The 23,256-nt window shown below is 44.9% G+C and overlaps 6 protein-coding genes across 6 annotated transcripts, besides 14 other annotated features; 2 read left to right on the top strand and 4 right to left on the bottom strand.

Annotated features, from left to right (window-relative positions):
- Positions 1 to 814: 814 nt before the first annotated feature.
- PVX_117960 (hypothetical protein, conserved) lies at positions 815 to 6,937 on the bottom strand (the record flags this gene model as incomplete). The annotated part of the gene is made up of 6 exons (XM_001615834.1): positions 6,749 to 6,937; positions 6,256 to 6,481; positions 1,610 to 6,041; positions 1,361 to 1,422; positions 1,028 to 1,085; positions 815 to 859 (listed from the first exon to the last, which is right to left on the bottom strand). The coding sequence occupies exons 1-6, from the start codon at positions 6,933 to 6,935 to the stop codon at positions 815 to 817; spliced, it is 5,010 nt and encodes a 1,669-aa protein (XP_001615884.1). The 5' UTR covers positions 6,936 to 6,937.
- Positions 1,312 to 1,338: a microsatellite.
- Positions 1,921 to 2,063: a microsatellite.
- Positions 2,749 to 2,798: a microsatellite.
- Positions 3,129 to 3,171: a microsatellite.
- Positions 4,916 to 4,938: a microsatellite.
- Positions 6,051 to 6,073: a microsatellite.
- Positions 6,148 to 6,171: a microsatellite.
- Positions 6,938 to 8,049: 1,112 nt separating the features above from the next.
- On the bottom strand, positions 8,050 to 10,504 carry PVX_117950 (hypothetical protein, conserved). Its single transcript, XM_001615833.1, has one exon. The coding sequence runs from the start codon at positions 10,237 to 10,239 to the stop codon at positions 8,590 to 8,592; it is 1,650 nt and encodes a 549-aa protein (XP_001615883.1). The 5' UTR covers positions 10,240 to 10,504; the 3' UTR covers positions 8,050 to 8,589.
- Positions 10,505 to 10,769: 265 nt separating this feature from the next.
- Positions 10,770 to 13,880, top strand: PVX_117945 (hypothetical protein, conserved; the record flags this gene model as incomplete). The annotated part of the gene is made up of 1 exon (XM_001615832.1): positions 10,770 to 13,880. The coding sequence occupies exon 1, from the start codon at positions 11,280 to 11,282 to the stop codon at positions 13,878 to 13,880; it is 2,601 nt and encodes an 866-aa protein (XP_001615882.1). The 5' UTR covers positions 10,770 to 11,279.
- Positions 11,564 to 11,722: a microsatellite.
- Positions 12,556 to 12,600: a microsatellite.
- A 330-nt stretch (positions 13,881 to 14,210) lies between the features above and the next one.
- PVX_117940 (hypothetical protein, conserved) lies at positions 14,211 to 15,892 on the bottom strand (the record flags this gene model as incomplete). The annotated part of the gene is made up of 1 exon (XM_001615831.1): positions 14,211 to 15,892. The coding sequence occupies one exon, from the start codon at positions 15,890 to 15,892 to the stop codon at positions 14,561 to 14,563; it is 1,332 nt and encodes a 443-aa protein (XP_001615881.1). The 3' UTR covers positions 14,211 to 14,560.
- Positions 15,893 to 16,793: 901 nt separating this feature from the next.
- Positions 16,794 to 18,483, top strand: PVX_117935 (acetyl-CoA acetyltransferase, putative). The gene is made up of 3 exons (XM_001615830.1): positions 16,794 to 16,994; positions 17,208 to 17,339; positions 17,483 to 18,483. Exons 1-3 carry the CDS (start codon positions 16,889 to 16,891, stop codon positions 18,439 to 18,441), a joined length of 1,197 nt encoding a protein of 398 aa, XP_001615880.1. The 5' UTR covers positions 16,794 to 16,888; the 3' UTR covers positions 18,442 to 18,483.
- Positions 17,228 to 17,260: a microsatellite.
- Positions 17,470 to 17,489: a microsatellite.
- Positions 17,822 to 17,841: a microsatellite.
- A 179-nt stretch (positions 18,484 to 18,662) lies between the features above and the next one.
- Positions 18,663 to 18,713: a microsatellite.
- A 314-nt stretch (positions 18,714 to 19,027) lies between these two features.
- Positions 19,028 to 21,382, bottom strand: PVX_117930 (hypothetical protein, conserved; the record flags this gene model as incomplete). Its single annotated transcript, XM_001615829.1, has 1 exon — positions 19,028 to 21,382. The coding sequence occupies one exon, from the start codon at positions 21,380 to 21,382 to the stop codon at positions 19,028 to 19,030; it is 2,355 nt and encodes a 784-aa protein (XP_001615879.1).
- Positions 19,386 to 19,489: a microsatellite.
- Positions 21,383 to 23,256: the final 1,874 nt, after the last annotated feature.

The raw sequence follows: 23,256 nt of genomic DNA, 5'->3' as shown, positions 1-23,256 counted from the left end.
TTCTTTCCTTCCCTCCGCCTTCCTTCCCCCTTTGGTATGCACGTCAACGTTCCTTCTGCCCCCCCAGCTGAAATGAACAAATTTGCAAACTGCGAAGAAACCATTTCTACATGTTAATTCTGCCGATTGGCATATTTTCCTGCGTACACCTCAGCGCGAATGTTCTTTTGAGCGAATTCATTTTTGAGGTAACGCTCGCTTGCGTGAATTTCTATTGTCGCTTATCGCGAGAGGGACATTCCAAGTGAGAAGGAAAAGGCTCACACACGCCGCTTCGGAAATTATTCTTTTCACAATTGGGGGTAAGAGCCAATTGCGGAGGTTGCCAATTCGTGCGCATAAAGCGGGTGGGGGAAGAACGTCCATATCACCATGCGAACGTTCGGTTCATGGGAATATAAATTAAAAACGTAAAAAAGGTGAGGACGTGGTTGGTTAGGATGCCAGGGATAACGTGACAACTTTGGTGAAGCCCAAAATTAAGGAAAAAAATATATAACACCACAAACACTTGTTCATACGCGCGGGCGATATGAACGGTCGCCTCTTCAGAGACATGGCGTGGGGGACGAATGCAGTTGGAACCAAGTTCACCACATGGCGTTCTCATTCCCCACGTGGAAAAAAGTGAAGCAAAAAAGTGAAGCAAAAAAGCGAAGCAACAAAATGAAGTAACAAAGTGAAGCAAAAAAGTGATAAAAAAAAGGTGAAAAAAAAGGAAGGCGAAACGGCTAAGGCCAAATGTGAGGGCCAAAAAGGCTAATTTCAAACGGGTGAGAAACGCCCGCGTCAAGGGAGGACTAATGCTCTCATATCACTTGGTAAAAAATTTGTTGTACGCGTCGATCCAAATTTTATACTACACAGTGTTGTAAAAGGGGGGAGGGGGTAACATGAAAGACGCAGATATGTGTACATTCATTTTGCTTTATCTTTACGCATACGTTACAAGTGCGTGTATATCGGCGCGAGGTATACTATACGGAGGCATACGCAGAGGGGTATTATTTTATTTTTTTCATTGTACCTCTGTGGACTGTCGATTGTCTTCGGAATTGCCTGCAAAGTTCCTTTCATGCGTCCCGCTAAAAAAAAGAAAAAAAATTAAAAAAAATTTCACTCACCTCATTCTGCATTTGTTAATGAGACGAAATAGGACGAACAGCACAGTAGGGAAAATATTTTGGACGAACGGCACAGTAGGGAAAATATTTTGGACGAACGGCACAGTAGGGAAAATATTTTGGACGAACGGCACAGTAGGGAAAATATTTTGGACGAACGGCACAGTAGGGAAAATATTTTGGACGAACGGCACAGTAACGAAAACATTTTATGCGCTTTCTTTTTGCCGCCCTACATCCAAATGTTTTGCAAAATTTCGCTCTTCTTATTTTCAATGCTCCTATAAAACAGGGGTGTCTGTGAAGGGGGGAATTTTTCATATAGGGGGGTGTACACTGAAATGGCGAAGAAAAATTTTAAGTTTAAATTTTGCTTCATAATCGCGGACGGGAGTGTTCATCTCTTTGCTTTTTTGGGTGGCTGTCCACTCCCCCTCGATCGGTTCGCCCCTCCGGTTCGAAGCTGGCAAAACCGCCGCTCCTACCTCGATGAGCTTCAAAAAAAGCACCGAAAAAACAGGGTTGTAAAAGGAAAGGGAGTAAAAGAGCTTTATAAAATAATCAATGGCATTGTTATGGAACAGCTTGTTAATTAAGTTCATTTTGTTTATGTCAATCAGTGTGCGAGCGTAGAGGTAAAACTTCCACAGGTTCTTCACTTTCCTATTTTTAAAATCCTCAAAGTAATAATGCAACTCTTTTAAGATGACGTTTTGCAAAAAGGGGAGACTCTTCACCGTGCTAATGTGCAGCATTCTGTTCAGTACCATGTGGTACAGATACTCATATAGATACATATATTTTATGTAAATATTTATCAGTTTTTTTTTTTTTAAAAAATGGAAAGTTCGGGAACTTGTTTTTAAAATGTAAGGCAGGCACTTGTTAATGGTGCTGACGCGGTTGCAATTGGTGAGCTTCTTCACTATCTCTTTCGAAATTTCGCAAAAGGGGTTGACTGCGCGGGGCGTACTTCCCTTCGCTTCGGTTGCCAGATGTGTCGCCTTGTCCCCATCGACTTGGCTGAGGGGGTTGGCCCAGCCATCACCACGGATAACTCCATCGAAAACGCTAACTCCATCGCCAGCCCCACCGCCCATCTCCCTCAGGTAAGCGCACACAGACGTTATGTTATTATTTACTAAGAAGTGGTTTGCACTCATCGCGCTGTTCATATCATTTATTTGGCTCACTAGCCTTTTCCTCAAACTTTCAAACGTGTGTTTTTCCCTCCCTCCCACAGGCAAGTTGTTAATACTGCCCGTGTCCGACACGCTGGTTTGGTCTTCACCCCATTCGTTCACTCGTCTGTCTTTCTCACACATAGTTGCATATTCATTGCTACTATGAAGGGGGAACCCGCTGCTGATCACTTCCTTTTCTGCGTTTCGTCTGCTTGAGCCCCAATTGGCGTAGCTGCTAGCACCGTTTGAAGGGGCGCACATATTACTGCCTACCCTTTCTACCTTACCATTATCGTCACCACACATGTTGGTGTTGCTTAACAGATCACTTGGTGTATATGACTTTTTATTTTCCTCCGCCCTCCTCATCTCGTGTGCAACTTCTCCAATGGAGTTACCCTCCCTAGGGGGAGCATTACTGAGGGATACGCTTCGTAAATTTTTCTTTTCCATATAAAAAAATTCATGAATGATGGAAAAAAAATTTTTTATTTTCATATAATTTACTTGGGGGATATTTAACAAAGCTGATAAGAGCAAAATGCTATTTTTTTCCTTCACAGATTTTAAGGTCTCAAATTTGGGATCCTCTTCGGTAAAATCAAAAAAGGAAAGGAAGCTGCCTTGTTCGCTATTCGCCATGACTATATATTTTAAAATGCTCATTAGGGGTATCTTCAAATGGCTGTCTTTACAATCGCTCACCAGAAGTTTATACTTCTTTTTGCTTTTCATTTCGCTTACGGTATGGCCGACACTGCTGGTGTATTCTTCCTTCGGTTCTTGTGTACCCCTCGCACTGTAGAAATACGGTTTGAAATTGTCCTTTTCGTTTCTCTCTCTCTGGTGCTCGAGGCACGTGCTGTCACTGCAGGTCTTGAACTGCCGCGCGGGGGTGTAGCGGCGGATGTAACTTTCCTTATCGTCTCCGAGGGGATCTTCGCCATATTCGCCATATTCGCCATCTTCACCATATTCGCCATCCGCACCATAGTCGTCGCTTTCGTCGTCTTCTCTATCTTCTTCATCTTCTTCATCCTCTTCATGTTCACCATCTTCACCATCCTCTTCATATTCTTCATCTTCTGCATCCTCTTCATCTTTTTCTTCCCCCCCCTCGCCATATGCGTACTCCCTATACCTGGCGTACGCCCGCTCTTGCTCCCGCCGCTTCCTCTCCTCGCTCGATTCCCCATCGCGCACTTCACTTTCGTCGTACCGCTCCAGATGCCCTTGGTATTCGCACACCTCGTCGTAACGTTCGTTTCCGTTTGTGCTGGACTGCTCCGCGTACTCAACGCTGCTATTGTACCTCTCACGGGAAATTCCCTCCTCGTGGGGGTAGCCCGCGCTTGGCCCTTCTGTCGGTGAACTGTGCTCGGTGTGGTCAACATCTTCGCTTGGGGCTGTCCCGTTAACCTCCTCGCTGGGCACCGTCCCGCCAACTTCTTCACTGGGCACCGTCCCGTTAACCTCTTCACTGGGCGCGGTCCCCTCGAGCTCTTCACTCCGTTCGGTCCTTCCAGCCCCTTCACTCACATTGCTACTTCCACTCTCTTCACCCTCCTCACTGCTCCCGACATCATCACTTCCATCACTACTGCCGACCGCGTCGCCCCCCTCACTACCGCCAACCTCGTCACCCTCTTCGTAATATTCACTAGTCCGGCTTCCTCCACATTCTCTGTAGTCCTCCCTCGCTAGATCCGCCCCTTTTCCTTCGTGTAATGCCCCCTCCAACGCTTCAGGTGATACTTCATCTGACGCTTCATCTGATCCGCCAGAGTCTCCCTCCGATAGGCCCTCCCTTTTCCCCTCGCAAGAATCACTTTCCACCGCGCCGGTGTGGAAGGTCTCCCCAGTGAAGTCCCCACACGACTGAGTGCCTTCCCCCAGCAACCCCCGTCTCACGTGAAGATACTGGCTGCACCTCCTTTTCCTGTCCTTGTATTCTACCTTATCCAGGGCATACTTAATTAAAGAAAAAAAATTGTTGTAAACTCCAAAGTAAAAAAGGGAGGTCCAAAAGAGCATGCAATTTTTATAGGGCACTACCTCCAAGTTATTTCGGTAGAAGTAAAAGCAAATGCCTTTAATGATACAAAACTTTAATAAGATATTGCTAAACAGAAGAGAATACTCAAATAAATCCTCCACGTTTTTCACTTTCAAACTGTTTTTAATCCTTTTAACTACCTCTTGCGTTTTCGCTTGATCCGAAAAATTGAGGATGCCATCCCTAATGACATGGCTAATAAATTCGATCACGGGGAAGTACCGGTCTACTTTCACCATCTCTTCCTCTGTGATGTTATATTTTTCTTTATACTGCACGCACAGAAGGAGTCGCAGATGGCTATAGAACATTCCATCGAAAGGTAGGAGCGTTTTGGGGGGGCAATTAGCTTTGCACTTGCTTTTATGTGCGCCTTTTTTGTTTTTCTGCCCTTCGTTTTTGCCGTCCGCCGCCACCCCCATCGCCGCCGCATCTCCGTCTTCTCTATCGTTGCTGCTCCTGCTACTATGGCTACTGCGGCTGTTGTTTGTAATCGGATGGGTGTTCCCTCGAGTGCCATCCTTATTGGCGCCACTCGCGGGCATAATGCCATCCTCCTCGTCCTCCCCCTTGAACTCCCCAACTGTGGAGGTATCTCCCGCCTCGCTGCACATTTTTCCACCGCTCAGGTGAGACCCATTTGGAAAAAGCTTATCTTCTTTAAAACTGTTTATGCTGGTTTTTATCCTTTTCGCGTCTTTCCCTTCTTGGCCTGTTGACAGGCTTCTCTTCATATCGTTTTTAAATTCGCCACAAAAGTTGGTACCTGGCTCGGTGATGCGTCCGAAAAAGCTCCCTGTGTCCTTCGCGCAGTTATTCCAAGGGGTATTCCCCCCCCCTTTGGGCCTATCATCCTCACGGTCTCCTACCTGCACCAACTTCCTCTTCTTCAAATAGTGAAACGAGGTGCTATTGTGGCTATACCCGTTGAGAGATATAACGAATGGCTTCGTCCCATGGGAGTTAGTCACCTCCTCCCCTTTTATATTTTGCTCCTTATGCATAATTTTGTCAAAGCAAGAGTGCAATTTTTTCAGCCTGTCTCCAAAATGGTTGCCAGCCAAGTGGGGGTTCGAAATGGGATCTAACTTTACATAACAAAAGTTATCCCAAATTTCCTTGTCCTCACTTTTTAAATTTTTATCCTCCTCAAATTGGTATCTTTCGCGTGGAATACGAGTGGGAGTTTCTTCAGCATCACTTTTGCATTCTTTATCCCCACCTGGGGGAGACGTACCTTTATTTGCTCCCCCACAATCTGGGGCAAAACTTTCCCTTTCATTTATAATAACTTGGACCCATTTCAACCGCACAATATGCACACACAAATTATACAAAAATATTTTTTCCTTTTGATTTCCTATCAACTCTACAATTTGGTTAATCAATGCAACTACTGTGTCATCGTGTCTACTTTTTATTTTAATTCTTAAAATAATTTCGTCTATGATTGGCTCAACTTGTTGGTAGAATTTATGTGGGCATAGAACCCATATCTTCCTCTTCACCTTGGTGGAGGTTATTTCGTAAAAATATTGAGCGGAGGGGGTTTCCTCCACCAGCGTTTTGAGTATCCCTATAGGTATGATGTCTATTTTGTCTAGAAGAAGGGAGAAGAGTGGCTGCATTTCGCGCACTTGGAACATGGGCATCATTTTCTTCGCCAGTTTGGTTAGTCTGCGTTGGGGGGTGAGGGGTTGCACGTGGGTGAGCGAGTGAAGATGAAAGCGCTCAGGGGTGTACACAGTTGCATCTACACATGTATGGGAATGAGATATTAGAATTGGCGTGGAGAGGTGGCCAATTTGGTAGCGCTTTTTCTGCGCCGCTCCTTTTCCTCCCCTTTTGCGCCCCTCTTGCGCCCTCCTTTCCCCCCTCCGCGGTGCGTTACCCCTTCTGCGACGCCTCCGTCGAAGCAAGCCGGTTTACAAACTTGGGGGACAAATAATTGTCGAACACCGTTCTGTACGTCAGATGCTTGGGGATGCTCAGAAACTTGAGGAAATCCACTAAGCCGGAGAGGGTCCTATCCTGGAAGGACTGCCTCCTTTGCCACACCTTGCACGCGCTCAAAGCGGGGTAGCTGTTCTCCTCTTCATTTTTCAGTTGGTAATTATCTACACGTGAAAAGGAAGGGCAATAAATTAGCGTGTGCGCAGATTTTCCAGGTGCAATACGTGGCAGCCGCACTGGGTTTTTTGCTATTGGCCTCAGCCTCGGCACTGACATGGGAGCCTTTTCCAATGCCTTTGACATTTTTTTTTTTTTTTGTCTATTCGTTTTTTCTCCCATCTACGAGTCGTATTTTTATTTCACTTCTTAATTTTGCTTCTATTCATGGTGTCTCTTTTTTTTTTTTTCATGTCTAATCTTTTCGCCTTTACATTCTATCCATCGAATCAACGCCTTGCGCCCAGCGGGGCCGCAATTCAGCCCGTCGCCGAACTGTCCATTTTTTTTCCTCAAGTTGGGGATCCCTCCTTTGTCGAAAATGTTAATGTAATTCAGCTCCTTCCCGCTTTTCCCCTGGGCGTATTTTCCGTTGTGTTGGAAGTTCCAGCCAGTACTCATAACTCGAAAAAGGAAGAAGCAAACGGAGGCAAAAGGGGACAAAAAAAAACAGAAAGATGCAAAACGAAGCAAAGGAAGCAAAGAAACAAAAAAAAACAGAAAGATGCAAAACAAAACACGAGGTCGCAAAAAGGAACAAAAACAAACGAACGGGTAAGGAAAAAACAAAGGGACAAACAAAATAATCGCAAACAAAAATGAAGTACAAATTCGCAACGAGCTAAGAAAAAACCAAAGCTGTCCCTGCTATTTAGTGAGAAGGCTAATGCAAAAGCGTCCAAGGATTCGTCAACCTATTTGCACTTTAGCATTTACATGCTCGTGCTTTGCGCGTTTACACACTTTCGCATTAGAAAATACCGCCTTACCAGCACTGGAGAAATGAAAAAAAAAATAGTAAAGAGAAAAAAAATGCAGAAAAAAAAATACAGAGAAAAAAATGCAGAGAAAAAAATGCAGAGAAAAAAATGCAGAGAAAAAAATACAGAGAAAAAAATGCAGAAAAAAAAAAAAAAAACGAACAATTGTGAATACACACCCCAAGTGTCTCGGACTTGACTCCTCGACGAACATGCATACATAACAATGTGTATAAACCTCATGTGGTAATTTCCTATTTACCACCCTCGGCACGATTTTGCTGCTCACACATGGTGATATATATATATATATTATATATATATATTTTTTTTCCCCGTTTTTTCTCACTTCGTTTAGTCACAATTCAGCCTATTAAATCGACTCATGCTGGTAATATTTTTTTACGGCCTGTACAGGTCAACACATGCAAAATTGAAATAAAAATTTTCCGCATTTTACCCAAGAGGGTGGGGTGGGGTATACCTCTAACGTACGAATGCAACATTGTATTTGCGTCACATGTGTGTTGCCATTTTGGGATTAACACGACAAACGAAATGGAAAATTTTTTTTTTCCCGCTCTGTTTGGCGAATGCTACTCAACAGAGTTACACTTTAAGGAACATTTGTCACACACGGAAGTGCTCCACAATTAGGTTTCCCGTGTGCTCATGCGGAATGTGTTAAGAGGGCCACCATATTCTTGTCCACCAGATTTTCCCGCTCCTGTCGCCATTGCGGCTCCTCTTTTTTTTCTCACATTTGGTTGAGTGCAAAAGTAAAGGGTTAAGGAAAAAGTTAAGAATAGGCGAAGAAACAAACTGAAAAAGTGGCAAAAATAATTCGAACAAGGCATTATTTGCGGACACACAGTTGCTGCTCCGCTGCCGCTCAGCGTTGCCTTTTTTGCCTTCCTGCATTATTATGCGCACATGAGGGGTAAGGGCTTACGGGGGGAATCTACCCCTTGTGCGCACCCCCCCGGGGGTTCCTCTTTCACTGAAAATTTCAAATGCGACCAACGTTGCAAATTTTGCACAACGAGAAGCACGCAGCTTTCGCGACATTTTAGGGAAAAATGACCGGACACACTTTCTTGCAAAATAACTGCACCCCATTTAACTTCTCATTTCATCGAACGTCCACAAATTCGACTGAGTGAGAAGCACAACAATAGCGTAAGCGTTTCTTAAAAGTCTTCTTATCAAAATGCAGAAAAATTGCCGCATGGGCAGAAGGGCAACCGCTCGGGGAAACTCCGCCACTTCTTTTTTTCGCTCAAGGTGCGCCCGAACTAGCTAACCATCAGGAGGACTGACGTTAGGTACCTCGTTTCCGGCAGCGAGACATGCACAGGGTGATCCGCGCTAATGCGGCCCTCACCTATTATGGTGCCTTCGCACTTGGACCAGTGTAGCGATCTCCGTATGCACACGAGCAGCTCCTCATACCCAACCAGTTTGTTACAACTGGAGACAAACACGTACCCAGGCTTCCGAACAATTCGAAATGATATATACAAAAGTTTCTGGTAAATTTTTAAAGCAGAGGGGAGTAAATAACTGTTACGTGCTAAAGCTGGGGGGTCAACCAATATGACGTCGTATTTTTTTCTCAAAAATTCATCCCTATTGGTTTTAAGAAGTAAATTTTCTACATCCTCTACATCAATGGTGTCCACTTTGCTCTTTCCATAAATGAACATATTTTGAACATCCGAAAGGAGCTTCTCCCCGCCCTGCGCAGAAGGGGGTGCACTCGCGTGGGCGTTATTCTCTAAGCTGCTCAGGGTGGTGAGATCCCCATCGGGAGGAAGATCCAAATGGCCAGAAATAAGGGAACTGCTTCTGACGTTTCTTTGGTATAACAATTTCGGACACCCCGATTCGCTCCCCTCAAGGTGCTCTCCGCAGTGTGCTTCTTCCTTGTTAATGGCGCCGGGGAGAAACCCCACCTGGGCGTGCAGGCAAACGTTGAGAAACTTCTTAACACAGGAATGCACAAAGTTGGTCTTATCCATTACACCGTTGTAGTGAGCCGCTTTAATCCCATACTGAATAGCATCGTAGGACGAATCAACGCAGGTCACTTCCTTAGCGCCATAGTACGCTAACGTAATTCCAAAGGAACCTACATAAGAAAATAAATCAAGTACCCTCCTATTCTTACAGTAGCCAATAAGCATTGCGCGATTGAATCGTTGGTCATAATACCATCCCGTCTTTTGACCTTTTAAAACATCCACAAAGAAGGTCAGTCCATTTTCTCTCACTTCGATCGGTGCATTGTATATGCCTTTGTAGACCTCCTTTTTTAGGGGCAGTTTTTCTAGCTTCCTAATTTTACTATCATTTTTTAGGATTATAACCTCTGGGTTAAGCACCTGCTGAATGCTATTCAGTATGGAATGCAAAAGGATGTCCATGCCACTGGCATTTATTTGCACACATAGTAGCTTATCAAATTTGTCAATAATAACCCCCGGTAGGAAATCACTTTCTGCATTAACAACACGGAAGAACTGATCGTTTGGGAATAAGTCCAGCCTTTTTTTATATGCCTTTTCAATTCGAGACGTAAAGAATTCTTCGTTTATGCAATCATTTACATTTGTACTTAACACCCTCGATGCGATGATAGAGTTCTTATTGTATATTCCTACCCCCAGCTGCTCGTCATATTCATTTTTTATATTAACTATGCATGGGCTGTACAGAGTTAATTCATCTGCATTTTTTACGTCTTTTGAGTATAGCCATGGAAATCCATTCAGTACATTTTTTACGCACCTTTCGGTTACCACTAGGGAGGGTCTTTTCGCAGGGCTGTCCACATAGCTTATCTGACTATGATAGTTGTTGAGCCACTTGGGCAGGATGGCGCCGTTCTTCCTTTTGGCGAACTCGGAAAAGAAGCCTCTTGCGAGAGGAAGAAGAAGCACCATACGCAGCAGTAGGAATTGCGCTTCCCCTGCTCCACATATGGTGCCACGTTAAAAAAGGGAACCTCAGTATGACCTCTTTGGAGACACACAATTGATCGCTCCCCTATTTGGTGCACATTTGGTGGGGCTACCTCCAAATGGTTTCTACAAAAGGGGAAACGCTTCGTAAATATTATCTCGAAAAGTGACCTACAATACGGCGTACGACACTTTCTTTTTTTCTGCTACCCAGTCGGCGTTTTTGCGAATACGTTCATGTGTACGCTAAGCAGTGTAGAGGTCGCAAATTCGCCCATCACTCAGTTGTTTTTTTTTTTTTTTTAAAAAATCGAGTTGGCCATACAGCAACGTATAGTGGCCACCAATGGGAGGTAAATAACGAGGTGAATTATTATGTGGCCTTTCCCCTTTTCTTTTGCATTTCGCAATTTGGCGGCGCTGAAATTTGCGCCTTCACTTTGCCTTTTCTTTTGCCCATGTTCCCGTGCATAATTTGAACGAATTTTTTTTTTTTTTTTTTCCTCCCAATTGTTGGAAAAATGGCGAAAAAATAGTGAAAAAATTATGGCATTAAATTGGTACAGTCTGGGGAGAAAAAAAAAAAAAAAAGGAAACGTAATCATAAGGGAAAAGGCATTTGTTTCGAAAGTACATCTTTTTTAAAATTTCCAGTTTTTTTGAAAATGTTTTTTTTTTACTGATCAGCTGAGAGGCGTCCCCGCGAGCATATAAAACTGGCGCGATTTTCTCACATTTACATAGCCCCACTCGCGCAGCACTCGTTTATGCAAACGGGCAAGTTTTCAAGCATACCGCCAACCCACATTGGTATACCCGCCAGTGGCTTAATTTCCCCGTGGCCCCGCGCTGGAAGTTTACCAGTCGGTTGTTCTCACGTAGGGACAAGAATGCCAGCAACCTGCGAGGCCATCCCTGTCAGCATTAAAAGGGGGCTAAACCAGACGAAGGTACATTAACACGCTACGTGAATAAGGCGACCATTCCCTGCAAGTTCAGCCCAACGTTTTAGTGAACACGAAATGTACAACGGAATCGGACTGAAGACCCCAAGGGGGTCAGGGACCAATGGGTACATCCAAACGAACATGGCGCACATCCGAAACGCCAGAAACACAGTGAGGGATTACGAGAAATTTAGGAACGAAATGCAGATGAATAATATAGTAGACAAAAAACACACCTGCGATTATTCAATTATTGAACACTCAGAAAAAAGAAAAATAGAATTAAAGGTTTTACTATATGAAGAAAAACTACGAAAGGAGGGCAGGCAAGGCATCCAAGAGTTAGTCGACCAGTATAGGAACCAGTTATACGAAGAATATGATGATGATAAAAAAAGGAAAGAGAGAACCGGCGGTATGCGTTCTAATAGGGATACTACAGGTGAGGAGAATACCCACATGCTTAATGATAGGAAAAGAAGACAACTGGAGGATTTTCAGAGGGCCCTACGAATTCGAAGAGAAAGGAGCCGCGATCGGGGGATGCCACTAGGGAGGGACGACGCCAAGGGGGGTGCACCCAATGGGGCGAAAAGTGGCGAAAAGGGTCGAGAAGAAAATGAGTTAAGCAAGGATTTGGGAAGGGAACCCAAAAGAGGCACCAAAAAGGTGAAGGTGAAGGAAAAGAAAAAGAGAAAAGAAAAGAGAGACAGCAAAAAACACAAACATAGGAGGAAAAAGAGGGAACATCCTGACGACAGCGATGATTCATACCAGGGAGGAAGTGGCGAAGAGAGCGATGAAGAGGACGACGAGGGTGGGAGCCCCTCCAGAAGCGTTGCAACTAGTAGCGACGCATCCAGCAGTGACCAAACCAGTAGTGACGATTATTCCAATGCGGACTCCAGTTCACCTTCAGAAGAATCGGACCGTTCGGGAAGCCTCGAATCGTCTGAATCCTCGGAACCTTCCAGTGACGACAGCTCCATACATAACGCAAAGGGTCGGAAGCCTGCCAAGAAGGATCGGCGAGATGGAAAGAAAAAAAAGAAGAGCAGTTCTGAGGAGTCTTCTCGTCCGAGAAGAAAAACGCATAGAACCAACAAAAGAAGAAAATCGAAAGATACAAGGAAAATTGCGGATGCGTCTAACTCGTCAAGCGATGCATTCGATTCGATCAATTCTAGCAGTTCACGTGATTCAAGCGATGCCTCGCCACGCCGCCGACCCGACGGCATGAAAAAGAAACCCGCTGGAAAGGCGAAAGAACGAGAGAAAACCAAAGGTGCTGCTGCAATCCGTAGGGATGAAGATCGCAAACGGGTGAGCAGCAGGAAGGGTCGAGATAAGAGGGGCGGGCGCAGCGGGGGAACAGATGAGTCAAGTGATGAAAGCAGTGGAAGTGAGAGAAGTGACAAACGGGACGAGCGCGACAAACGAGAAAGGAATGATAAGCGTAACAATCATGAAAACCGTGACGAACGAGATAAACGTGACGAACGAGACAAACGGGAAAAAGGTGACCGACGTGAAAAACTTGACAAACGTGACAAACGTGACCGACGTGACGACAGTGAAAAGCCCGAAGGGCCAAACAAACGCTCCCCGAAGAAAGTCGCGCACGATCCCACTCCCGCCCCCGCGCGGGCCCGGGCAAGGGATTCCTCCTCCCCCAGCAGAAGCCCAATGCGCAGGCGCGATGATGCCCATCCAAGCGATCGCAAATCTGGAAAAGCGAATAAAGAGAGGGACACAAAGCAGAGTGACAAACACAGAAAAAGAAGTGCCAGTAGCAAAAGTAGTAGTCTGGGTGCACCGAGAAAGAAGAAAAGAATCGAAAGCGAAACTGACTTCCGTGTGGACAATCATGAAAGGAAGAATAATCACAAAAATGGAAGTCCCAATTTAGATAATGCCAATTGTGAAAACACACAATTTGAGAGTGAAAAAATGAACAAGCAACCCACCAATGAGGAAACGCTACAAATTATAAACAACATTAAAAAGTACTACAGCAAGAGAGGAAGTAACAGCAGCGAAAAATCCGAGGGAAAGAATTCCCCACAGAGACACTTGAGTGATGGTGGTGCCAGTCCATCTGAACACAGGATAGAGGGTCGAAGGAAAAACAACAAGCGGAGTGACTCCCTTGGCAGGGTCAGCAGCGAGCGCGGCGGTGGCAGTGGAAGTAGCAGTAGCAATAGTCGTAGCAGCAGTAGACGTAGAGCCCCCAAACACAGCCGTGCCAATCGTAAAGGTAACCACAAAGAAAGAGATTCGCGAAGCCCAAGTGCGAAATATGACCACCGGAAAAACACGCATAGCAAAGGAGAAGGAACAACAAATGAAAAAAATGATGGCAAACGTAAAAAACACACGGAGGATGATAAAAAAGGAAAACATAGACACTTGGAAAAGTCAGAAAATCTTAAAAGTAAACCGAAAGAAGGAAAGGAACAACATAGGCAGGTGAGTGAAGACGAGCATGAAAAATCACGGAGTAAAAAGGAAAGGGAAAGAGACGATAAAAAGGTAGCCAGGAAAGAATCTCCAGCGAAGGAAGAAATGCACCAACAGGAAAAAAAACAAAGCAGTAATGCCGAAAATGAGAAGGACACCAAGGGGGGTGATAACAGTAACGCAAAAGAGCGCAAAAAGAAATTTCTATTTTTTTAAATCTGCGCGAGGAGGCCGACAACAGAAGCGTCCCATTTGTGAAGCCGCGAGCTGCAAAAAGCGCCGCAAATGCCACGAAAGTGTGCCATGCGTGGAACCTACACGTGTGCCTGCATATATAGATAGCCCCCCGTTCAGATGCTGACCTTTTTAAGGAGCAAAAACGTGCGCAGTGATGTGCTAAAAAATTTTTTTTTTTTCCGTTGGCAGTTAGTTTGTATGACCTGGTTGTATTTTCTTTGAATGATTCTTTGTGCATTTTTTTTCCATCGCATCGCATTGTGCTGTGTTGTATTATGTATTTTATTTTTTCTTTTTTTTTCGTCCTTCCATTGGAAACTACGCACCGGGCGACGCCAATCGGTCCGCAGTTCAAAATTAAAGAGTCCTTACTGAAAAGGGGGGAAGCAGGGAAGCGGCCAGGGGGTGCTGCCAATTGACGGAGCCCCCTTTTGCTTTTCCAAAATGTACATATTCGATGACGCAGCCTGCTTAGGGGGTCTTCTCGTGATGTGCACAAAAATGCGAAAAAAAAAAAAAATGTTAAGGGGGGTGGGAGAAATGATCACACTGTTTAGGGCAGGCATGTATGGTGCACATCCGCAGAGGTGCCGCAACTGCATCGAAATAGCTGCACCTCCGAACTGCTCTACCGCGAAACTGCTACCCCGCCTCACACCCTAACTGCGGCTCTTATTTTTAAACCACTGCAGGAAGCCGCCGAGCAGGCTGACGGTCTCAAACTCGGGCTTGCCATTGTGCAGGGAGGTGAGAACCTCGCTGTAGTTTTTATCCCTTTCAGGATTATCGCCGCTAATATCGATCAGTTTGGAATCCTGGAAAAATGCGTCGCCCCCAACAGTGATGACCTTCCCCTTGGTGAAGTACTCAACCCACAGGTGATACAAGTACCGTAGCAGCAGCGTCAATGTCCATGCAGCGGGGGCAAAAATGAACAGAAACAACGAAAGGGAAAACTTGTAGGCGTTCTTCTTCTCCAGTGCAAATATCTCATGGTAAAAAGGATGAACATTTTTCCACAAGTGTAAATTTTTCTTTACATAATTGCAAAAATAATCTACACATATGGCATCACAAACGACTAAAATTTTGACCTCTTTCTTTTCTGGACTTAATTCATACTCTGCATATAGCTCTGTTTTTTTCATTTGATTTCTGAAAGAGTTTATTTGGTCATACGTAGTTTCGTTAAAGAAGGAAAGGAGCTTCTCTTTAAGACCCGCTCTCTCTAAATTGCTAGTCTCGTACTTATTGCTCCTTCCATTTTGATGGCCACCATTTGGGGGGACATACAGTTTGGACCTGAACACTTTCAGCAGAATTGCATGCAAGTTGTAAATTAAGTAGAGGGCATTTTCTGCAACTAGTGCGTGGTAAAAATGGGGGGCATTATTCTCCAGGCTTAATTCTACGTCGCCTTTTTTTTTTTCGTGTCCATCAGTACAGTGAGGTACGTCCGAGCTGCCCGAAACTGCCTTATCACTGTTAACGAGGAAGTAGTACACCAGGGAGAATATTTCCCTTGGGTTGCTAAAAATGGCCGTGCCGATACTAGCCAATTCGGTTAGCCTATCTCTACCCAGGCAGAAGTGAGGAACATTCAAAAGGAGACATTGTTGGATGAGCGAAATGTACTGACCGTTTACTTTTTTCAAATTGGAATGAATAGAGTCAATCATTTTTCTCCTAACCAATTCTGCTCTGTTGAAAGACCTCAAAATTTTATCGTAGTCTACATAGCCTATTCCGAAAATGGCAAAATCGTAATTCGTCTTGGACATGTCTCTAATTATGTTCATATTTTTCATTTCCAGCATTTCTGCATTGCTTTTATTTGCTGGGACTAGGTCGAATACGTGTAGCGATACATTTGTTTCTTCCCATTTTAGGCTTATCTTTCTGTAGTATGTGGCTGGGCTGTCGCTGCCCTTCCACTTGGTGCCCGCAGCGCTTGCGCTCTGTTTGTATCTGCGCGCCGAGATCCGCAGCATTTTGGCGGTATCAGCGGTGTAGAGAGGTATACACCGCCGTACGTCGGCTCATCTTGGAGTAGTTCTACAAAGCGGTCACACTCCAGACGGCTTCCTCTTACAATGAACAGCTCAGCGAAGTGACGCATCGCCACCCGTGTCACTTTTCCGTCGTCCACTTATTTCGCTTCCCCCCACCCCTAACATGGTAACATTCGCAAACCACTCATGGCACACTGGGGAACTGCTTCACCATCGACTCCCCCACGAGAAGAAGCGCGTCTTCCGAACTTGTGTCGATGTGCATGTACCTATGTTGGCCTTCTTCAAAATTGAAAGGCGCAAGGGGAGGATGCCGTTTGGGGGACACTCTTACATGCACATCCCACTGCGTCATTAAAAAAAAAAAAAAGAAAACTTTTAAATTTTCTCCAAATGTTTGCAGCGGGGTGTACGTAACTTCTCACCTGTTTATTCTTTCCACACGTTTGCCTACCCAGTCGGAAAAAAAAAAATGCTGGAGAGGGCACCACAATGTGATCACATCTGCAATTTTTTTTTTTTTTTTTTTTTCGCTACATGTTTGAACTTTCACGTGTGGGCAATTTTTCCAGTAAGCGGTTTCATCCTCGGCATTCTTAAGGAACCCCGTTCATTTCTTTTTTCACTACAGGGAGAGGCAGATTTTTTTTTTTTTTTAAGCTGACGCGATTGCTATGTCAGCCCAAATGCGCGTACACAGAGCGTGCACATATCGCGGTATGCGAATCTGCGCTGTAGAGGCATAGGTTGCATCTGAGTAGTTGTAGTCCCGACTTAACGCTGCTCATTGGCGGTGTTGAGGGAAGACCCGCCAAACGTATTGCCATACTGCATCATCTCACGTATGTGCTTAATTGGGCCACAATTTTTCATAACAATTGCACACGTGCGTAGATGCGTCGAATGAACTCTCTCCAAGGTGAAAAGCAAACTGCACAATGATACGAATCAACGGGGGGAGAGAGCGATACTAATATGATGACAACAAACAACTTGAGAAGGGTGTTCGTCGCGGGCTATGCCAGGACGCCCATCGGTTCCCTGGGTGGGAGCCTGTCACAAATACCTGTGCATAAGTTAGGTTAGGGCGGCGGATTTGCAAAGCAGCGTCCGTGCATGAAGCACGCTGGTCACCCTGCGTTGGGGCGGTTCGCCGCGCAAGTGTGCGTGCGGCGATCTATACATGTGCGGCGATCTGTACATGTGCGTCGATCTATACTTATGCGGCGATCTATACTTATGCGTCCACCCATCCCTCCTTTTTTTCTTTTCCCCTTTGCACCTCGCTGCGCAGCCGGCCCAACCATCTTGAAGGCCCTGGAGCGAAGCCAAGTTGAAAAGGACGAAGTGGACTGCCTGATCTTCGGGCAGTCCCTCCCCGCGGGGTGCGGCCCGCTGCCCCTCCAGCGGGTGGTGGTTGCGACGGGTGAGCCACTCCAGCTGCTGGATACGCACCAAAGGGAGGTGATTCCTTCCGAATTAGTGCTCTCCGTTTGAAGTGTCCCCCCTACTGTGAGTTCCCACCCATAGTAGGTTCCCCCCCATAGTCGCTTCTCCCCCCCCGTGCAGGGATAAACCTAAACGCGAAGACGCACCTGGTGAGCAACCTGTGCTGCGGGGGGCTGGACGCAGTCACCCTCGGGTACGAGCTAATCAAGGGCGGAAAGGACGTCTGCGTAGTTGGCGCCATGGAATCCATGTCCCAAAGCCCCTTCTACTTAAAAAGCATAAGAACGGAGAAGCACCATCTGGGGAACGGCCTCCTAAATGACAGCATCGTGAGTGATGGGTACGACTACATTGTTAGCAATAAGGAATTAAAAAGAAATAATCTCATGGAACAATTCTGCAAAAGGTTTAAAATCCCCAGAGTAGACCTCGATGCGTATGTGGTCAATTCGTTTAAAAGGACAGCCAATGCGTATAGTGACAACTTAATTCAACAAGAATTATTCCCATTAATAATTCAGAAGAAGAAAAACCCCATCACGAATGAAAAAACGATCATCGAAACGGACGAAATGTATAAAAAATATAACCTCGACGATATTTGTAACTTAAGCATAGACTCTGTAGTAACCAACCGTAACATTGCACCCTTTGCAGATGGTGCTTGTGCGATTGTTCTTATGAGCGAACAAAAAATTAACCAACTGGAAATAAACCCCTTAGCGCAAATTCTGACGTATGATAATGCATCAGTGTACCCTTCTGATGCTCCTCTTAGCATCTCTCACTCAATAACCAAGTGTCTTAAAAGGGCAAATAAATCCTCCGTTGATTATCACGAAATTAATGAATCCTCCGCTTTAGACGTAGTGTATAACATTCGCAACTTAGGCTTAGATGAATCCAATGTGAATATAAATGGAGGTGCTTTATCCTTAGGGCATCCGAGCTCTGTTTCCGGATCGAGGATCCTCATTTCGCTCATTACTGTTTTGAAAAACTTTGACATGAAGTTGGGTTGCGCTTCTATAAATAACTACCTAGGCACGTCTACCTCCGTCATCGTGGAGAACGTCTAGCCTTTTTTTTTTTTTTTTTTGCTCCCCACTATAGCAGTGTATTGGTCATTTCAGTGAAGCGCGCCCCCTTCATACGTACACACGACCGGTTTTGCTCCTTTCGCAACTCCACTTGGGCGTTGCCATTGAGCCTGCCCTCTACTTTTTTTTCGTTTCACCCGCATGACCATCTATCTGAATTAATTTTGGCCTTCTCGGCAGAAAGGCCATTCACACAATTTGGAAAACTTAAAAAGGTCACATCACCATGAGTGTAATTTGTACATACAAAAAAAAGTCCACAAATGAGGGAGAAACAAAGGGACTCCAAAAAAAAAGTGAAACACACTTCTTCACAAAAGTGTAAACTAAAAGGGGTGAATCATTAACGAAAAATATGACCGACGCTGGTCACAAAATGGTAGATACAGTTACGCAACTGTGCATGAGGGAATCCCCAATAGTGTGTACAATCAGTGCAAATCAAATTAACATTCCTCTTGCGTAATCATGGGCGTATGTGTGCAAAAAAAAAAAAAAAAAAAGGGTGTTCTTTTTTGCATCCTTCACTTGGGTCCCTCTTCACCCATTGCAGTGCCCTCGGTGGCTAAATTTTGTTCAGCGAATCTATCCGCATAACATTCATCAGGTTAACGTCTTCCAGGGAGTTACTCGAAGTTTCCTCTGCATCATTTATTTTTTTACCGCTGTGGAGAAATTTCTTTTTTTTCTTTTTTTCCACAATGAAGTATTTCTTCTTGTTAACTTTTCCCTTGCGTATGACATTCTTACCCTCTTCCGTGTGGCCATTTATATGGTTCTTTTCCCAAAGGGGGATGCCACATTTTGACGTCTCCTCGTTTGACGAATAGTCCGTGTAGTGGGCGAGGTTTGCGTAACTCTGACCATTTTCTTCCTTATCAGATGGGAAAAGCTCCCTTGCTTTTTTCCCTTCACTTTCTGATTCGTCTTCTATGAATTCACGACCACTTGGGTGCGTCTCTCCTTTGGTCAGCTCTGCCGCTACGTATTCTCTACATGTTGGCCACGCCGCAGAGGCGAGGCCCACTTGGCTAACTTCACCCGTTTCGCGGTCAAACTCTTCCCTTTTAACCTCCGCGTTAGCTGCTCCTCCTCCCGAGATATCATTTACACCCATCGCTGTGACTTCACCTTTCGTGTGTTCCCTTTCCGCCTCGCCTGATTTATCCTCCGGTATTGCCTTGCCCACTGGCGGGGGGTTATCAAGCGAGAGGGTTCCGTCTGCGCACAGGGTTTCCTTCGCCTCGTAGGTTTCTTTAGCATCGTAGGATTCTTTAGACTCGCAGGTCACTTCATCAGCAGGCGCTTCTTCACCATCATGCGTCTCCTCAGCATGGTAACTTTTTTTCAGCTGCTCTGCCGCTTCCCCCTTTTGCAGCCCCGCCGCAGTTCCGCTCCCTCTCAGCTGGTCCTTCTTTTTAATTTTATATTTTTTTCTACATTTCGCATTCCCCTGGTGGAGGAAGAAAAGCTTCTTTGGCACATTATCAAAAGTGCTCTTCCCAAAATATAGGTGCTGTATATGCTCGATGAATAAACTCACCGAAGTGCTATTCCGTTCGTACATCACGTAAGCACTGTTTGGCACTGTGTGTAACTGTTGCGTCATGTCTACGTTGTGAATTCTGCAATTTTGGGGGTGAAGAATTGGCTTTCCCGAGTGACCACCCCCTTCTCCAAACACGTGTGGCAAATGTGTGCGTGCCCCCCCTGTACCATCTCGAATAAGATAATCAGATCCACCTCTTCCATTAAGAGGCACATGCTCGTTTGTGTATTTCCTCCTTCTTTCTGTCTTCCCAGGGGGGGTGTTCTTACAGGCGTTACCCCCATTTGTATGCATGCCGCTCAAAAAATATTCATCAAAAATTTTTTCCATCACTTCATACACTCCTTTATTTCTTAGCACGCTAATGTTATAGACTTGTATGGGCATACGTTTGTAATTATTAACATTCTCGCTAACGACCTTTTTAAATAACATTTCTAGCAGTTGGTCATTCTCGACGTCGTCTACGGTGATGGCCCCCTTTCGCCCGCTCTTTATGCCCTTCACGATGTCGCTGTGGGGTTTTTTTTGTGCTCGTTCGGGAAGGTGCGCATATTGGAAATTTTCCTCCTTTGGTTCATATCGCATCTTTTTCGTGGCCTCTCCATTTTGATCATCCCGGTTCCCCTCCCCTTTCGCCTTCTTTTGATCTGTTTGCTCCCCCAAAACGCCATCATCGAAGGCGCAACTCAGCACCCTTTCATGCAGCACACCCAGGTAGTGCTCCAAGAAGGTGTTTTCACTCGACAGAAGGAACTGCCAGAATTTTTCATTTTTGTAGACGTCTATTGAGTTTATATAATTGGATATACAGGGCGCGGAAAAAAACGCTGACGTGTCTTCGGATTTATTTCCTAGAATGAAAATAGGTTTTAAGAATTGCCTTCCCTGTTTACAGGTGGTGCTTTCATCAGGTAGTTTCTCACCTGGCAGCCTCTCACCTGGCAACCTCCCACCAGGAAGCCTCCCACCTGGCAGCCTCCCATCCGAACTTAAACAAGACAAGTAAAGGATCGCCTTAAAAATGTGCTTCTCATCCTTAGCGTCAATCACGTAAAATATCACGTCCGCGTCATCATAATAACAATCGTAAATATTTATCGTGTTCGTCGCCGTGCCTTCCAAGTCATATATTTTTAAGGGCTTTTTATTGAAGGTAATTTTCTTCGTGTTAAATCCGAGGGCACAATTGCCGTTTTTATTCCCCGTGGGGATAACCGTGCTTAACATGTCATATTTGCTTTTGTTGTGAAAACTGCCGATCAGATTGAAGAGACTCGTTTTGCCCGATTCGCACTCGCCGATTATTAACACGTTCAGCGCCTTCTCGTCTTGCGTGTTGGAAAAGACGGACTTTATTAGGGAGAGCATTTTTGCCTCGTTTCGCGCTGCGTTGGCTATCCCCCTATACCGCGTTCGCTAGTTACACGACGGCACACTCGTCAAGTGTTTCTCTCAAAGGGGTGTAATCCTGCGCATCGTGCTTTTCACATCGAAGCTTGTTCGCTTATTTAACCTAACCGGGTGAGTTACTTTTGTAGGTAACTTCTAAAAGTGGATGCGGAATTGTCCTCCTACGTGCAGTCATGCGGTCTGATAAGCTTACACGACGCCAACCCAATGGCAATATCTATTCGCAGAAATTTCAATTCATCCGCTACGACGTAAATGTGTGTGTACCCGCGGAAGCGTAAACAGATTGGCAGATACATTTGGGACTGTTTCCCTTTTGCCTCTTCATTTAAATATGAGCAGCTCCCTATTTTTGCAAAGCATGCTTCCGTTCGCTTCTGCGAAGGCACATATCAGCTTCAGTATTTTTTCTCTTTAAGGTAGCGTTTAAATTACCCAATGGGGTGTAGCACAGGAGTAAAAGGGTTGGAAGAAATAATTTCCTTTTACGTGCCACTTACACAGTTGCGATTTCGTCAAAGCGGATTGCTTAAACGCGCAGCGCCTTATGTTTTCAAAAAGCCCCTTTCTACAATTGCACAACTGGAGATATATAACATGCAGCAAAGTGAGCATATGTCCTTGTTGCGCTCATCTTCGCGCATACAAAAAGCTGTATACATACGTCCGCACCAGTTTGGCCATTTACACACAAAGGGCTGATAACGCTGTCAAGCTTTGTTTCACCCCAAGTGTTAAAAATGCGCTACTTTTACTTCATTTTTTTTGCATCCACCTTGGAGGTATATACATCACACAATATGTGCCCTTCAATTTTTCGCAAATTGAATTTACAAAATTACGGCTTGAAAAATTGAAATAAAAAAATGGCGCAAAGGCGAGTAAAATAAAATAAACCCGCTCAGGAGTGTCAGCCTTCCCCCAAATGTTCACATCATATTTTTTTGAGGGGGGCATGCAGGAATGTACGAACGAATGGCGTTGCTCTTTTGCGCATTCAAATGTGAATGAACGAAGCCTCGCTCCATGTGTCATCCAATAAAATGATAAGCTGAGGAAGGATACACTTAAGGGGAAATTTTCACGTCCGTCATATTACACCCTTTTGAGGGTGCACACCCATTTGGTTTTATTGTACATATACATTTTTTTTAATTCATTTGGGGAGGCGAACGAGTGGAGCTTATATTACGGCATTTTATTTTATTTTATTTTATTTATTTTTGCCGAATGTAGGCACAATTTTAAATGTTCTCAGCACATGTGCAGGCATTCCTGCGAGATTTTCTCAAATGCGTTAAGCGATTAAGGTGGCTTGGCTGCCTTACCCCTTTTTTCCCCACACCGATGTGATGTAATGGCGTGAACAACACGTTGGCTGCTTTCTTCGTGGCATAAATCATTTCCCCGCCAAGTAACCGATTTTACTTTTTTAATAGAACCTTTCTTTCGTTACAGTGCTGAGCGATGGTCCAGAGCGTACACACAAAATGAAGAATTGTGCGTTGGGAGATTAATGTGACCTATACGAATGCTTTCCTGGGGGTATCATCTTCCCCAAAGGTGCACACCGCGTGCAGGCGCAAATTCCCTATTTTGGGGGGGGGACCAAACGAACAGACCTTTTGTTCAAATCTGCGCAAACTGCACTTGTCTAATTGTAGCGCATTTATGACGTTACAAAACGGTGTTGACTATTCAAACCTGCCATGGTGATGCGTAATTTTTAATAACTATCAATGGAAGCAATTTTTTTTTTTTTCTCCATAATTCACACACACGTGTGTGCAAAATGGGTGGGGGTTAAAACTTATTTCGCATGGGACATTTTT

Source organism: Plasmodium vivax, chromosome 12, assembly GCF_000002415.2.
Source record: "Plasmodium vivax chromosome 12, whole genome shotgun sequence".
In the NCBI taxonomy this organism is placed as follows: Eukaryota; Apicomplexa; class Aconoidasida; order Haemosporida; family Plasmodiidae; genus Plasmodium; species Plasmodium vivax.
The sequence above is the reverse complement of the archived record's forward strand: the minus strand, read 5'-3'. Positions and strand labels throughout refer to the sequence as shown.

Bases quoted from the DNA above. Each gene is read 5' to 3' on its own strand.
- PVX_117950 (XM_001615833.1), bottom strand. From the start codon at position 10,239: ATGGTGCTTCTTCTTCCTCTCGCAAGAGGCTTCTTTTCCGAGTTCGCC.
- PVX_117935 (XM_001615830.1), top strand. From the start codon at position 16,889: ATGATGACAACAAACAACTTGAGAAGGGTGTTCGTCGCGGGCTATGCC. The intron at 16,995-17,207 runs GTTAGGGCGGCG...CTCGCTGCGCAG, and splicing joins AATACCTGTGCATAAGTTAG to CCGGCCCAACCATCTTGAAG. The intron at 17,340-17,482 runs GTGAGCCACTCC...CCCCCCGTGCAG, and splicing joins GCGGGTGGTGGTTGCGACGG to GGATAAACCTAAACGCGAAG.